This window comes from Pelophylax lessonae, assembly GCF_965119305.1.
Source record: "Pelophylax lessonae genome assembly, chromosome: 10".
Taxonomy (NCBI): domain Eukaryota; kingdom Metazoa; phylum Chordata; class Amphibia; order Anura; family Ranidae; genus Pelophylax; species Pelophylax lessonae.
Window position 1 is genome coordinate 36,626,951 of NC_138777.1, and position 16,575 is coordinate 36,643,525.

General features: G+C 43.1%; 1 protein-coding gene across 1 annotated transcript in view; it reads left to right on the forward strand.

Moving 5' to 3' along the window:
* The window catches only part of FBXO3 (F-box protein 3), a 35,935-nt gene extending 19,700 nt beyond the window's left edge, over positions 1-16,235 (forward strand). The window contains exons 5-11 of the mRNA XM_082269635.1: positions 597-801; positions 3,164-3,209; positions 8,346-8,430; positions 9,517-9,639; positions 11,256-11,371; positions 13,813-14,009; positions 15,861-16,235. Of these exons, the coding sequence (XP_082125761.1) occupies positions 597-801; positions 3,164-3,209; positions 8,346-8,430; positions 9,517-9,639; positions 11,256-11,371; positions 13,813-14,009; positions 15,861-15,995 (907 nt within the window). The 3' untranslated portion in view covers positions 15,996-16,235. The remainder of the gene's footprint in view (positions 1-596; positions 802-3,163; positions 3,210-8,345; positions 8,431-9,516; positions 9,640-11,255; positions 11,372-13,812; positions 14,010-15,860) is intronic.
* Positions 16,236-16,575: the final 340 nt, after the last annotated feature.

Consider the following 16,575-nt stretch of genomic DNA (forward strand, 5'->3'; position numbering starts at 1 on the left):
TTTTTTTTGAAGCGGATCCGATCTCCAGTGGCGAAAGCTCTGCAGAGGACGCGGCCGAGAACGGCTGTGAAATGAATGAAGTGACGTCACCCATAGACTTACTATGGGGCTTCTATTGTCTGATGTGTCCTCTGCACCCACCTACACAGCAAAGCTGACAGCTCAGCGTGGGATTGGGTCGGATCTTCTTTACAGGGTTAGATAGGTTAGAGTTAGATTGCGGATGTCTGTAGATGCAGGGATTTTAGTGTAAGGCCCTGTTCACACCTGAGCGTTTTTCAGCTCATAAAATGTTCATCTCTGAAGTCTCAAAATGCCCACCAAGCAAAATCCCATTCTTTTCAATGGCCCCTGTTCACATATGAGCGTTTTGTCCCCTTAAGTTAAAAAAAGTACACAAGCTTCTATTTTGGCAGATTACAAGCATTTTTTGTTGGATGTTAATGCCTGCCTCCAAACACCTGAAAAAACGCCCAAAAAAATGCCTGAAAAAGATATGCTCAGGTGTGAATGGAGCCTGAAGGTGGACTTCTCCTTTAATGCTCTCTAACCTGCGCTGGATGTTTTTTGTTGCTCATTCCATGTTTCTGTTCTAGTCTAATGGGCAGCATGGCTCTGTCAAACCATTACCGGTCAGAGGACTTGCTGGACATCGACACGGCAGCAGGCGGATTCCAGCGCAGAACGGGGCTCAACCAGTGCTTGCCTATCACCTTCTGTATCCACACAGGGCTCAGCCAGTACTTGGCACTGGCAGATGCGGAAGGAAGAAATTGCAATGAAATCTTCTATCAGTGTCCAGTAAGGATTTTATTTATTTATTTTGCATGATTTGAATGCAAATGTGTTATTACAGATTAGCGAAGGTAATGTGAACTAATGTATAATCGTTGCTGAAAGAGGTGCACAGAATAGAAAATATGGTACCGAAAATGCAGGGTGCACTTGGCCGAAAAACCAAAAATGACGGTCTTTAAAAAATATTTTTATTCTATATATTTGTATGCAACTGTTTAATTAATATCATGAATGCAAATATAAATTTATCGTCTGCCTTTATTGGCACCTTTAGCGCAAGAAATGCTCAAGAAAAATTCATCCCTTTTAAATTCTATGTATGTCTTCACACTGGTCTGTTGCACTTCGTTGAGGTGTTAAAAATCCTGCTTGCTGCATTTTTGGTCCGTTAAGGAAAAACTGCACAAAAAACGCACCTCCCCATTGAAATGCATTGAACGCATCATTAACGCATGTGTTACATTTTTGATGCAGCTTTTGAGACACATCACTTATGAAAAACACACCATAAGCACAATAAAATCGTGGTACAATCGCCACAAATTCACAGCAAAATCGTGTGAGTTTTTGGTGCCATTATCGGGAACCTTTTTCTCTTTTCAGCCCCGAATGCCGAAACCACATTTTCAAACTAGGTTTTGGTGGCCGAAATTTTGGTCCATCTCTAGTTGCGAAGAACCACGGCAGACAATTTAATTGCCAACTTGTTGTTATAACAGTAACTTCTGACTTTAGGCTACATGAGCACTTGCGATTATGGACTTTTTTTGCTTTGTATGTAGATGTGCTTGCTGTGGGTCAGTTTAGAGATTAGCAATCTGCTGTAAATAACGCTGCCAATGCCCACTTAATTCCTTAAATTTTGCTCAACTCAGTTGACTAGAATATGGAGTGTTTGAAAGCATGTAGCACAGGTTAAGAGGGAAGTGGTGTGCTATATATATATATATATATATATATATATATATATATATATATATATATATATATATATATATATATATATATAATATACACAGTAGAAACCTATGGCAGGTACACAAAGACCTAGTGCTGTCACAGCCTACTTACTGGTGTACATATACCCTTGGATAACATGCTGAAATGTATTTCTATGTATTGCTCCCACAGTAAAGGGTCAACTTATCCAGAGTGATCTTTCAGTTTTCTTATCCATTTATGGACACGGGAAGACTTAAATTTGAAGCCTATCTCTGGGGAACATATCGCCTCCTCACCACCTGTCAAACACACTCTGATTGCTTTTCAGGGGAGCAGCAGTGCCTGCTGCACTTGTGAACGAGTCCGTATTTGCATTTGGCAGTGGCACCCTTGATACTCGTTCACGTGTAAAGTTGGGGGGAGGGGGCAAAACCCTGTTGAGTCATGGTTTTATCATCCCAAATCTCTACCCCCCCTTTAGCTGCTGAGGCTGCTGGAATTAGGCCCCTGTTGCTTTTGGTGGGTGCTACCGCCTGCCAAAGGCCCACTAATAAAGTAAATTGGGCCACTCTGCAAGTGCCCCGCGACTGTATGCTTCTGCGGGATCCAAGGAGTTAAAGCAGGTGAAAGCAACACAATGCTGCCTGCTTTAACCCTTTGTTTGCTGTACTGCACGAGATTGCAGGGCACTTGCAGAGTGGCCTCATTCATTTGAATGGGTCATGCTTGGCAGGTGCTACACCCACCAACTATGACAGGGAGTGTAACACGTCTTAATTGTGGGGTTTTACCACCCCTCAAACTGCAAATGTAAATGAACCCTCAGTGTTTTGAGCCCCTATAAGGATGCTTTCACACTGATGTGCTGCAGTTTACCTGCACTTTGTCATAGACTCCTATTTTATTCATATATAAGATTTAGTCTCCAAATACGAAAAGGTTTCTTCACAGTACGCTGTGAAAATAGAATAGACTCGAGGTGGTTCTGGCCAGCTCAGTAGATTGCTTTATAAAGGCCTGGATTCTTCCCTAGATGTACATAATATAACTAGATACTAATATTTATAAGTAAAGTTGATCCAGGGAATATCCAATAGCCTCTTTAGGGATCTGGAAGGAAATTTTTTCCCTTGCTGGAGCAAATTGGATAATGCTTTATTGTTTTTTTTTTTTTTTTTTGCCTTCCTCTGGATCAACTGTGGGTATAGGATTTTACCCCCCCCCCCCCTTCCATTGGATGAACTAGATAGACTTTTGTCTTATTTTTTTTTTTTTCTCAACCAGACTAACTATGTAACTATGTTATTTTGCATCAAGAATTTAGTATAATTGAATAATATGCAAGGAACGACCAAGTTATAAAAAAAAAAGTGGTCAAACGTCACTAAATCTGAAGTGTAAATGCTTGTGTTCTGCATTTTAGGACCAAACTGCACATAACCCAGCTGCCCTGGATATGTTCATCACAGGTAAGATGTGTTCTTGGCTCTAACTTACAGGGGTAATTTTAACGTGTACAAACGGGTACTTTTGAAACAAGCATGATGTGTATTTCACTTCTATACTAATTTTGGAGAGTTCCTCATAATGGTAGCCAGTCAGATTCCTTTTTTTTCTTAAAATTTTTAGCAAGATACTTACTGTTATTGTGATCATATTGGACAGCTTGGTCCAAAGTTTCAGTGAAACAGCTGTGTCTCTTACTCCTTAGCTAACCCATGGTGCTTTGAAATCCTTTGTCATGTATTAAAGCACATCTGTATTTAAAGCTGATCTCCAGGTTTTCTGTGACTTTAAATAGTTCATTTTGACCAAGCCAGTCCAAACTATTTTCTTTACTAAGTGCTGCACTGGCTCTAAGCACTGTATGTACATGGAGTACACAGTGCTGGGTTCCCACTGTAAGACTGAGACGTTCAGTCTCACCTTCAGAACAATGCCGAGTTAGTCTGAGTGGTGCTCAGCCATTCGTGGGCAGCTTTGTATTCTGTGAATGAATACAAAGCTTCCTCTGACTGGCCGAGTCTGAGATCTTGATGTCCTCAGCCTGCTCCTCAGCCATTCAGAGGAAGCTTTGTTTTTATTCACAGAATACAGAGATGCCTATAAATGGCTGAGCGCTGCTCAGACCGACTCCACATTGTTCCGCATGCGAGACTGGAAGTCTGTCTCACAGCCAGTACCCAGTACCGTGTATTGTATTTAGCTGAAGCTTACATGCAATACATACAGTGCTTAGAGACACTGCAGCACTTGAAATGCAGTGAAGGAAATAGTTAATTTGGGCCAGCTCTGTCTAAATGAACTATTTTAAAGTAACAGGAAACTTGGAGATCAGCTTCAACCCCCCCAAAACCCATACTTTAAAAAAAGAAAAAAAAAATCCTCTTATGTGCCTTAAATTGAGCAGTCATCCAACTGGTCATATGACATCATTGGGTCTTGTAGTCCTAAATCCTGTAGAAAGCTGTTTCCTGTTGTACTGTAATTCCAGACAATCAAGATTCCCCCAAAAGCTGTGTCCCTGATACCTGGGCTTACATTGGGTTATTTGAATTGCCTTTCAATTACATATACAAGAATTTCCTCCTCGGAGGTAGGAGTCCAGGACAACATGGGCTCTAGCGATCACAGGATGATCACATTTAGTGTAAATAACAATAGAACAAGGCAAGTGGGGAACACAAGAACCCTTAACTTCAGAAGGGCAGACTTTCCAAAATTGTACTCATTGATGGAAAGGGTAAACTGGGACCGAACCCTAGGATCCCTGACCACAGAGGAAAAATGGGAATGCTTTAGGAATATATTAAGCAAAGGCATCTTGCAGTGCATTCCTATGGGAAATAAATTTAGAAGAGACAAAGCCAAACCTGGCTGGCTAAACCGTAGCGTTAAAAATCTTATTAGGGGAAAAAAATTGGCCTTCAGGAAATATAAATCTGAAGGCACAGTACTGGCTTTCAACCAATACAAGGAGGCAAATAAGAAGTGTAAACACGAAATCAAGATGGCTAAAATAGACTTTGAGAGACAAATAGCGGAGGATAGTAAAAAAAAAAAACCCAAATTCTTTAAGTATATCAACAGCAATTGCTCACATAATTAGCGATGATGGAGGGATGGTTACAGAGGACACTGAAAAAGCAACCGTGCTGAATGCTTTTTTCTCGTCAGTCTTTACACAGGAAAAGGAGGGGTACACTGACCATGACTGTATGGTTAGTAGTAATACACAGGACTTGCCACTATGGCTAACAGAGGGTGAAATCAGGGAAAGGCTGGATAAACTTAACACAAACAAATCACCAGGCCCGGATGGCGTACATCCGAGAGTACTCAAGGAACTCAGTAAGGTTATATCTAGACCGCTGTTCCTGATCTTTGCGGACAGTATTAGGACAGGAGATGTACCAGGGGATTGGAGGAAGGCTAACGTGATTCTGATATTCAAAAAGGGTCAGAGGCATATCCCGGGAAATTATAGGCCTGTCAGTTTGACATTGATAGTATGTAAACTTCTGGAGGGGATGATAAGGGACTATAACGTAGAGTTTGCTAAAGACAACAACATCATCAGTAATAACCAGCACAGGTTTACAAATGGGCGTTCTTGTCAAACAAATCTATTAGCATTCTACGAGGAAGTGAGCTGTGAGCTAGATAGGGGCAGACCAGTGGATGTGGTGTACCTAGATTTCGCTAAGGCGTTTGATACAGTTCCCCATAAGCGCCTAATTTATAAAATAAGGTCTGCAGGTATCGACAGCAGGGTTTGCTTTTGTATACGGAACTGGCTAAAAGGGCGTGTCCAAAGGGTGGTAATAAACAGCGCATACTCAGACTGGTCTGAGGTAGTAAGCGGGGCCCCCCAAGGCTCAGTCCTGGGACCAACCTTGTTCAATTTATTCATAAACAGCATTGAGGTCGGGGTCAGTAGTTCAATAGCAGTTTTTGCAGATGACACAAAATTGGGCAGGGCAATAACTTCACAGCATGAAGCAGATATCCTACAGAATGACCTGGACAAAATAACGGAGTGGGCAACGACATGGCAAATGAGGTTTAACCACTTAAGCCCCGGAAGATTTTACCCCCATTCCGACCAGGGGGTATTTTGCGATTCGGCACTGCGTGACTTTAACGGACAATTGCGCGGTCGTGCGATGCTGTACCTAAACTAATTTGGCGTCCTTTTTTTCCCACAAACAGAGCTTTCTTTTGGTGGTATTTGATCACCTGTGCGATTTTTTGATCACGCGCTATAAACAAAAAAAGAGCGTCAATTTTGCAAAAATAGCAATATTTTTCACATTTTTTTTATATGAAATTCCCCAAAAAAAAAATTTAAAAATCAAAATTTTTTTACTTTTTCGGCCAATTTGTTTTATGCTACCTATGTTTGGTAAAAAAAAATCGCAAAAAGCGTATTTTGATTGGTTTGCGCAAAAGTTATCGCGTTTACTAACAAAGGGAAAGATTTCTGTCATTTTTGTTGTTTTTTTTTTTTAACGTGTAATGGCGGCGATCTGCGATTTTTTTTTTTTTTTTTTTTTTTTTTTTTTTTTTTTTTTTTTTTTTTTTGCGGTACTGCGACATTGGGGCGGACAGATCGGACCCTTGACTGACATTTTTGACACTTTTGGGGTTACCAGTGACATTTCTACAGTAATCAGTGCTATATATATGCACTGTTACTGTAAAAATACACTGGTAGTGAAGGGGTTAACTTTATTTGGGAGGGAGGGGCTGTGTGTATCCCTAGGGGCGTGCTTTCTACTGTGATTGGCTGGGGCTTGAGCTGTATGGACACTGATCAACGGATCTACATACTAGATCCGAGTGATCAGTATCCTAACAGCAAGGAGAATGACAGGCAGCTTGTTTACACAGGCTGCCTGACATTCTCCCTCTCCCCCGCCGATCGCCGAGTGACCGGCGGACATCGGGTCCGCCGGTCACACGCGCGGGGGGGTCCGTGACCACGCGGGAGCGCGCCTCCGGGGGCGCGCGCTCGCTCCCTAGACCCTCACAAGCTAGTGACGTAGCCCTACGTCACTTTGCCTGTGAGGGGCTGACTGCCGACGTAGATCGGCGTTAGGCAGTTGGCAAGTGGTTAACGTGGAGAAGTGTAAGGTTTTGCACTTGGGGACTAGAAACATTAAAACACAATACACATTAGGAGGGGAACCCTTGGGGGAATCAAAAATGGAGAAAGATCTGGGAGTCTTGGTTGATAGACTAGGCAACAGCATGCAATGTCAAGCGGCAGCTGCCAAAGCTAGCAGAATATTAGCATGCATAAAGAAAGGGATGTATTCCAGAGATAAGACTATAATCCTTCCACTTTATAAAACTCTGGTCCGACCGCATCTGGAGTATTCTGTCCAGTTCTGGTCGCCAGTCCTCAGAGGGGATGTGTTGGAGCTGGAGAGAGTCCAGAGAAGGGCAACTAAACTAATTAGGGGATTGGAGGACCTTGATTATGAAGAGCGTCTGCAATCGCTTGATTTATTCTCCCTGGAGAAAAGACGCCTGAGGGGGGACATGATAGCAATTTTTAAATATCTCAATGGGGATCTCCGCTTCGAAAAAAAGCTGTTCAGTCGAAGGGATTGCATGAGGACTCGAGGGCATACAATGCGATTAGAGGAGAAGCGTTTTAACCTCAAGCAACGTGGGGGGTTCTTTACTGTTAGGGCTACAAGATTGTGGAATTCTCTACCACAAGAGGGGGTTTCTGCGGGTAGTATGGTGGCTTTCAAAAGACTATTAGATGTACATCTCAAGGATCAGAACATTCAGGGCTATGTGAGATGATTACAGCCACACACACCTACACAGGTTGAACTGGATGGACTATTGTCTTTATTCAACCTCACCTACTATGTAACTATATGTAAATAGGGATTTTAAGGGCAAGTATTACACATAATATACCATTTTTTTAACATTTATTAAGGTTATTCATAAAAAGTTACAAAATTACATGAATCACAAAAGTAGTAAAAACAGTGCAAGAACACCAATTGTATTACAATCAAAAGGCATAACAAAAAATAATTGTTATGCCTTTTGATTGTAATACAATTGGTGTTCTTGCACTGTTTTTACTACTTTTGTGATTCATGTAATTTTGTAACTTTTTATGAAAAACCTTAATAAATGTTACATTTTTTTTATATTATGTGTAATAATTGCCCTTAAAATATGCAATTGCTTTTATATGGGATGGTGGGAATTCTTTACCACCTCTGATCTGAGATGTTGTTTTTTGTTTGAATTGCCTTTCAACCTGGAAGAGACCTGGTGGCGGAGCAGATTTCCTACAAGTATTTCAGCTAATGATTTTTTTTCTTTTTTTAATTTTCTTGTATGCCTGGCTAACCATAAAAAAGTTCTGCTTTTAATGTTGATTGATTGAATCATGTATATGGATGTGTACATGTACTGTATGTAATTAAAAGAATAAAAAAAAAAATGACTCTAAATTATTATGGTTTCCCTTTCCAATGTGAGTTGAGGAGAGGATTAGGCCGCGTCGGCTCCTTATTAGACTTATAAGACTATCTGATGCCAGTCTTTGTCTATTCTCTCCATATCAGGCACCTCCTTCTCTCAGTGGTTCACCACCTATGTGGAGCGTGTGGTGTCATGTGACTACCCCATCATCAGGGACCAGATCTTCAGGTAGCATGGACAAAATGCATAACGTGGTATTTCATTGATCAGATGGGAAAGCGGTCAGTCCGGGCGCTTTATTTATAGAGGAACATTGGTTTATATTGCAAGTTTTAAAGGCTTTCATAAGATCTGAATTGTTCTGCTACTTGATCTCTTTATATATAAAAAGCGAATGAATGAAGATATAAAAGCCAGTACAAAAAACTAAGTGTACTGGGCCTCGCACCGGGATTTGCAGAGCCCTGGACACAAGCTTTTTAAAAGAGAAGTTCACCTTTCATAACGTGTTGCACGTTACACCCATATTCGGTGTGTAACATGTTATGAATGCATCAGCCCCTGCGAATGCTCTTCCCCCCCCCCCCCCGATACCCACTGTGACAACAGATCGAAAATTGTCTCCCTGTGTCAGCTGCCTCAATTCACAAAAGACTTGGCTGTGCGGAGCTCCGCCCACCTGGCCGCGTCACACATTCACAGTCCTCTGTGAATGGAAAACTACAATGACCTGGCAACCTTTTGTGGCTGTCAGCTTGTAGTTTTCAATGAACTACCACGGCACTACGAGTGCTGTAGCAGTTCTTTGAGGCTTCCTATCCAGAAAAGCAAGCTGATACACTATCAGATCTGCAGGAGACCTGCATCGCTGGTGCAATGCTTTACAGCAGGGGTGTCCAAACTACGGCCCTCCAGCTGTTGCGGAACTACACGTCCCATGAGGCATTGTAAAACTCTGACATTCACAGACATGACTAGGCATGATGGGAATTGTAGTTCCTGAACAGCTGGAGCACCACAGCTTGGACACCCCTGCTTTACAGGCTCCTAAAACAAAAAATAAATGCACATTTTTTTTTTAACCTGCAAAAAAAAATATGCATTTATTATTTTTTGTCAAAAGGTGACATTAGGGTGTTCATTGGTGGAAGAAGCGAGGGTTTTTTTGTGTGTGGTTAGTATTGGTGCATATTACGTTTTGGATTATGTAAAACTAAGTCTCCTGTACTTGAAAACCTGCCTGTTCATGGTGTGTATGGAGTACTTTTAACAGTGTGTGGTTTTTCTTTTTTGTTTTTATTTTTTCCCTCCCAGGTATGAACATGACCAGGACTGTGTGGCCACTACTGATGAGCTGTCAGTGTCAGTCTCCACTTCCTTCCTCCCCGAGCTGAGCTCCATTCACCCGCCACATTTCTTCTTCACCTACAGAATCAAGTAAGCGTGAACAGTGCTAAACATTTAACTACTTGCGCTATAGCCGAAAGACGGCTACAGCACAGACCTTTATTGCCGGGAGGGCGTTTATTGACGTCCTCCCATGCACGAGCAGCCTGCGCACTCTCTGCGGAGCGCACCCAGGTCACTCTGTGATCAGCGAATCCATGAGAGTCCTCTGACCACGTGATCAGCTGTCAGCCAATGTAAACTATTAAATTACAGCTGACCATGTGAAGTAAACTGCAGCCAGCGATCAGCTGTTTTTATCCTCCCACTGTCAGTGTGAGGAGAAAAAAAAAATGATTGCCGACTGCTGTCAGAGGGGCATCGGTCCCGAAGAGGAGAGGGCAATTTGTGCCCACCTGTGTCACACACCAGTGCCACCTATCAGTGCCCCATCATAAGTGTCACCTACCAGTGCCTATCATTGCCAACCATCAGTGCCCCTTATTAGTGCCCTTCAGTGCCGCCCATCGGTGCTGTCTTATCAGTGCCCATTAGTGCTGTCTTATCAGTGCCCATTAGTGCTGTCTTATCAGTGCCCATTAGTGCTGTCTTATCAGTGCCCATTAGTGCTGTCTTATCAGTGCCCATTAGTGCTGTCTTATCAGGGCCCATTAGTGCTGTCTTATCAGGGCCCATTAGTGCTGTCTTATCAGGGCCCATTAGTGCTGTCTTATCAGGGCCCATTAGTGCTGTCTTATCAGGGCCCATTAGTGCTGTCTTATCAGGGCCCATTAGTGCTGTCTTATCAGGGCCCATTAGTGCTGTCTTATCAGGGCCCATTAGTGCTGTCTTATCAGTGCCCATTAGTGCTGCTTTATCAGTGCCCACCAGTGCAGCCTATCAGGGCCAATCAGTGCCGCCTCATCAGCGCACATCAATGAAGGCAAAATTTTATAACTATAAAAAGTCTGCACTAAGATACAAGTCTGATTTCAGGCATCCCCTTGCAACAAAATATGTCACTCCCAATAGGAATCGAGTCTAATGGAATGCATACCCTGCACTTTTCCTAAATAGAGCCCTGCAGTTGCAGCAGCTGATTTATAATTATGAAACCACTCCCATTAGATGCACTTTCCACATGGACACAGACCAACACATAGGGATTTCTTCAGAATAACAAAATGTAGGAATCTGCAACAAAGTTTGTTAAAATCCTTGTAATGTACAGAGATCACCCAGAGTGGAATGTTTTTTTTTTTTTTTTTTTTCTTGACAAAAGGGGAATTACTCTTTATTGTTATGATGGTCTCTGAGGTGATTAGAATTTAGAGTAAGAGGTAAGGAGAAAACCTGTCCTGTTAAATGCTACGAAGGCTTTACTGGAAAGCACGTAGACAGGAAGTGGCCGCAGGAGACAAGCAGTCCTGACAACAAAGTATGAAAGAAGAGTGAAGATTGTGATACGTAGTGCTTGAGCAAATGAAATGTCATCAATTAGAATTTACATGTGCGTTTGTACCAAAAGATGCAAATTATGCTGTTTAGACATAATAAACTATATATGTTTTTATATATATATATATATATATATATATATATATATATATATATAATACTTGTCAACCTGTCAGATAGTAATATCCGCCCTCTCTTTTATTCTTCAGACTGCAAATGGCCAAAGATGCTTTACCAGAGAAGGCATGTCAGTTGGATACCCGCTACTGGAGAATAACCAATGCCAAAGGGCATGTGGAAGAGGTGAAAGGCCCAGGAGTAGTAGGTGAGGGTCTGAAGTTGGCATCATTTATCCAAACCAGTCCTGTGCTTGTAATGCAGAATTTGGGTTAATACCATGTATTTTTTTAATCGGAGTGTGATGGTTAGAGATCCTGTGCTATCCCCATGCAAAGCAACAAGTTTACTGATGACCCTGCCTGCAGGAGAAGTACCTTCTATGCATGTCCTGTATTCGATCACATGGCCCAACACAGAGAATATATGGCAGTGTTCCTGAGCTTTGTGCTGAGTTTGTATCTTTCTTTTTGTCTCTGCTGTAAAGACCTTCCTCCTTCTTCCTTTCTTTCTTTTTTTTTTAATTTTGTGGCTGCATTGATCCACGTGGCATGCTCTGCTTTTTGTTACATTCGGGCAGTAAAGGCAGGGGTAATGCAGTCTGTCTTTGCTTCTATCCTGGAGCAGGTGGTTGGTGATCATTGTTGCAGCTCCACATCCTTCTCCCGGGTTTAAAGAACTTATTTCCTGGATGCAACATGGAGGCTATCCTTGTGGATTTCTCATTCTGCGATAGGTTGCTTGACTGTAATGCTGAACTTCTAACTTTAATAACCTGGATCATTTACCAAAGCTAATGGAATTCTCCTGTATCTTGCAGACATTTACAAGTTGTTATTATTATTATTATACAGGATTTATATAGCGCCGACAGTTTGCGCCTATTTACAATATGAGGGAAGACAATACAGTTACAGTACAATTCAATACAGGAGGGAGCGGAGGGTCCTGCTCGTTAGAGCTTACAATCTAGAAGGGGGGTCAAGTGAAACAAAAGGCAATAGCTGTGGGGGATGAGCTGATGGAGAAAATGGAGGTACATTTGGTAGGATAGGCTTCTCTGAAGGAGGGTTTTCAGAGATCGTCTAAAAGCTAATAGAGTAGGAGATAATCGGACAGATAAGGGATAAGGAGTTCCATAGGATTGGAGAGGCTCTGGTAAAGTCCTGGAGGTGAGCATGGGAGGAGGTGACAAGGGAGCTAGAGAGCAGGAGGTTTTGAGAGGAACGAAGAAAGCCATTAGGTTGGTATTTTGAGACTAGGCTAGTGATGTAGTTGGGGACTAAGCTGTGGATGGCTTTATAAGATGTTGTAAGTATTTTAAATTTAATTCTTTGGGTGAGCGGAAGCCAGTGGAGGGCTTGACAGAGGAGCGGCGGACACTGAGCGATTGGTGAGGTGGATGAGTCTGGCGGCAGCATTCATGATGGATTGAAGGGGGGAGGAGCCTGTGTAGAGGTAAGCCAATGAGAAGGGAATTGCAGTAGTCGAGGCGCGAGATGACCAGGGAGTGAACTAGGAGCTTTATGTCTTTGGTTAGAAAGGGGCGTATTTTGGAGATGTTGCAGGGTTTGAGGCGGCAAGATTTGGACAGCGATTGGATGTGGGGCTTAAATAAATTTAAGCCAATCACTGTCTTGATATACCCATTTATCTTTAGTAATTAGGACATAGGTAACTCCAGGTAAATCTAAAAAAAAAAAAAAAAAAAACCATAAAAACCATTTATTTGGGTAATCAGAAAGGAACCAGAAGTTCCACAATGGCAAGAGATGGATTGGATCCTGTCCTGGGCAAAATGTTATGTTCCAGCTTTTTCAGCCATGTGTATTCTAGGCATAGACCATTGACAGGTGGACTTCCTTAGCTGGCAGTACCTGGACCCAGGAGAATGGTCCCTGCACCCACGGGTGGCCCAGGATCTATGTCATAGATGTGAGATGCTGGATGTGGACCTCCAGTTGCAAGGCTGCTACCTGGTGCTCTGCCCACAAATGTTTATAGGTTCTGCCAGGTAAAGGTTTTGGCCTCATCTGATGCTGGCTTTGGATGTAAGGACCTTCTGGTGGCACTTCAGGCTATCCCTACCCCTTTATGGCCATGCTCTTGGTATATCTTGCTTTTTAGTAGGAGGGGTTTCCTAGGCTGTTTTTTATTTTTGCCCTTGGCCAATTCTCTTGTAGGCGGCAGTATAACCCTCAATGAACTATATGAAGATAAGGATTTTACAGTGAGTGCAACAATCTTATTGTTCGATACAACTAGCATATATACCTCTGTATGTATACCCTCTCCTTTTCCAGCAAAGTTGCGTTTAGACCAGGAACCAACCGGCCTCTGCTGTAGAAGTAGAATGAGCAGAGTTGATAAACTTTCAGTGTGTTGCTGCTCCTCCATTGCCCAATTAGCAGGCTGCAAGTGGGGAGTTCCCACCTCTGAATTCCTTAACTCTTAACATAGAAAATCCTGGCACCCTGGTATTGTATAAATCACAACAGTGGCTGGATAGCATTTTAAGTTCTTAAGTAGGTAAGACTATTCATATTTGTATTTCAACGCTGGAATTAGCTGTGTGCCTGGAGGTCTTCCAGGGTTTTGCTCCCTTTCATGTAATAAGTTAATCTTTTGCCTTTTGAATTGTATCTGCAGGTGATTACCCCATTCTGAGACCAGGCCAGACATACGAGTATACAAGCTGCACAACATTCTCTACAACCTCTGGCTACATGGAGGGCTTTTACACATTCCACCGGCTGGACAAGAAGAGCGAGGTCTTCAATGTAACCATTCCTCGTTTCCATATGAAATGCCCCACGTTTCGAGTGTCTAACATTGCCACAGTAAAAGTATGTTGAACATTTCGAGTCTTTATGATTTCATTGGAATGTGGGTAAAGGATAGTTGTACTTGGCCATGTCCAACTGCACTTATTTGGAGATGTTAACTATTTTAACTATTTTAATCAGGAAACTATCATAATTTAGGAGAATCTACACTTGCAGTACAAGACAGTACATACCAAAAATGTAAAAAAAACGAATGAAAACATAACATAGTTACTGTTCAGAGGGGGCGGAAAGTTTTGTCAGAGGGATTTCTCACACAGAAATGAGTTATTGCATTTCACCTAAGCCTATAATACGAAGATAAAAGGTAAGATTACCAAACAGAACTCATAGCCTGAAGTTGCATCACATGCAAGTATCGGGCAGTTGTAACCACGGGCCCCAGATCTTCGATGGTAAACATTTGATTACTTATAAACGTGAAACGTGGTTTCCTCTAATGTTGCTTCCCCACCCCTCTGCGCGGCAGTGCTCGCTGCGTGAGGTTGCCCCCCCCCCTTCCCTGCGGCAGGGGTTGCTGGGTGAAGTTGCTCCCAACCCCCCTTTACAGCAGTGGTCGCTGTGGAAAGTTGCTCCCCCCTCTCCCTTCCCTGCAGCAGTGGTCGCTGGGTGAGGTTGCTCAACCCCATCCCCCCTTTCCATGTGGTAGCAGTGGTTGCTGGGTGAAGCTGCCCCCCCCCCCCTGCGGCAGTGGTCGCTGGGTAAAGTTGCCCCCCCCCTCTCCCTTCCCTGCAGCAGTGGTCGCTGGGGGAGGTTGCTCCCCCTCTCCCTTCCCTGCATCAGTGGTCGCTGGGTAAGGTTGCTCCCCCTCTCCCTTCCTTCCCTGCAGCAGTGGTCGCTGGGTGAAGCTGCTCCCCCCCCCCCTTCCATGTGGTTGCTGGGTGAAGCTGCTCCCCCCCCCCCCCCTGCTGCAGTTGTCGCTGGGTGAAGTTGCTTCCACCCCCCCTTTACAGCAGTGGTCGCTGGGTAAAGTTGCTCCCCCCTCTCCCTTCCCTGCAGCAGTGGTCGCTGGGTGAGGTTGCTCCCCCTCTCCCTTCCCTGCAGCAGTGGTTGCTGGGTGAAGCTGCTCTCCCCCCCCCCCCCCCCCCCTCCTCCCTGCGGCAGTGGTCACTGGGTGAAGTTGGCCCCCTTACAGCCATGGCCACCCATGTTAGATGTTGACCATTGAGAGCAAAATAAATCGTATCATTGGTGTTTATTGATTACTCATCTTCGCTGTCTCCAACCTCTTAAGTTCATGTTATTGACCTTGTCCCAGAACTATGCAGGCAGCCTTGGAAAGGATACATTTCGTTCTTCTTTTTTTTTTTTTTTACGGATTTTGAAATTTGAAAACGCATTTGCAACAATTTAAGCACAACTTAGCCTCATGATAACTTACCATTATACATTCTACACCCACCAGTGGAGTATTTGTGTTTTTTAAGAGAAGAAAATGTGCAAGTTATGGGTATTTCTAACTTCAGTGCCCCCTGCTCTAACGGCATAAGTATAATGACTGATTATTCATTTTGGAACCCTTCTGCAGGTATCCCAGTATTGCTAATTCTGATTTACTGGGTAATATTTCACATTGTAAAGCGCTGCGCAAACTGTTGGCGCTATATAAATCCTGTATAATAATATTAGCTAATGTTACCCAGGACCCTACAAAGTGGACACGAGGGTTGCTTTTTCATTATCTAGGCAGACCTCAGTGACTAGGAGTTTCAATCGGTAACAGGTGTCAAATTCATGCGTTTCCCAGTAAGCTTTGCATTGGATTTTGTTATTGCATTGGCTTGTCATTGAAGGCTAGAATTTTGTAATGTTTGGTGGATACAACCTGAATTGCTCCTTTCTGGTTCACAGCATGAGAGAGAGAGCTGCAATGATTGCGTCCTAGATGACTACGATCCTGATGACAGCGATGACTTTGATGATGAAGAGAGGAGGCGAGTCTTCAATATGCCCAACCCCCCAGTCCACTGCCCACGCTTCACCTGATTGGCTAACAGCTGCTTAGGAAGAGCGCCTTGTGCAAGATTTCACTCATTTTTGTTGGAGGGATATTGGACAAATGCCTTGCGTATTATCAACATGGCCAATTTCTTGCTTTTTGTGTACCTTTTTTGCATTTTTCTAGACTCTTTACATAGGGCAGGCCATTTATAAGGATAGGGTTCCCCATCTGTGAAGGAGGAGATGTACATGTGATAAATCCCAGGTGAACATGTGCCTATCTGTACAGTTTTACAACCACTGGAAACGTGCAGGTGGTGCTTCTGTATTCTGCTGCCTTGCTCTTTGCATCTATATCCATTGAGTAATCAACCTGTCCCATTATGAGAATTTTAACAAAACATGTATCTCTACATCCAAGCACTTTGTATTTCCTGGAGGTACCTATACTACTTTAAGAATCATTTTTTGGGAGCCCCCTGATCCCAGAAACATAATCTGGTAAGGCCGTCCGCCCTATCTGTGGTAACCCAGAGAGCTCAATTGCTTTTTGCATCCAGCTCTGCCAAGACCCAAGCCATTTAACAATCGTATGCAAGCACCTCATTGGCTTTTAGAGCGGTTC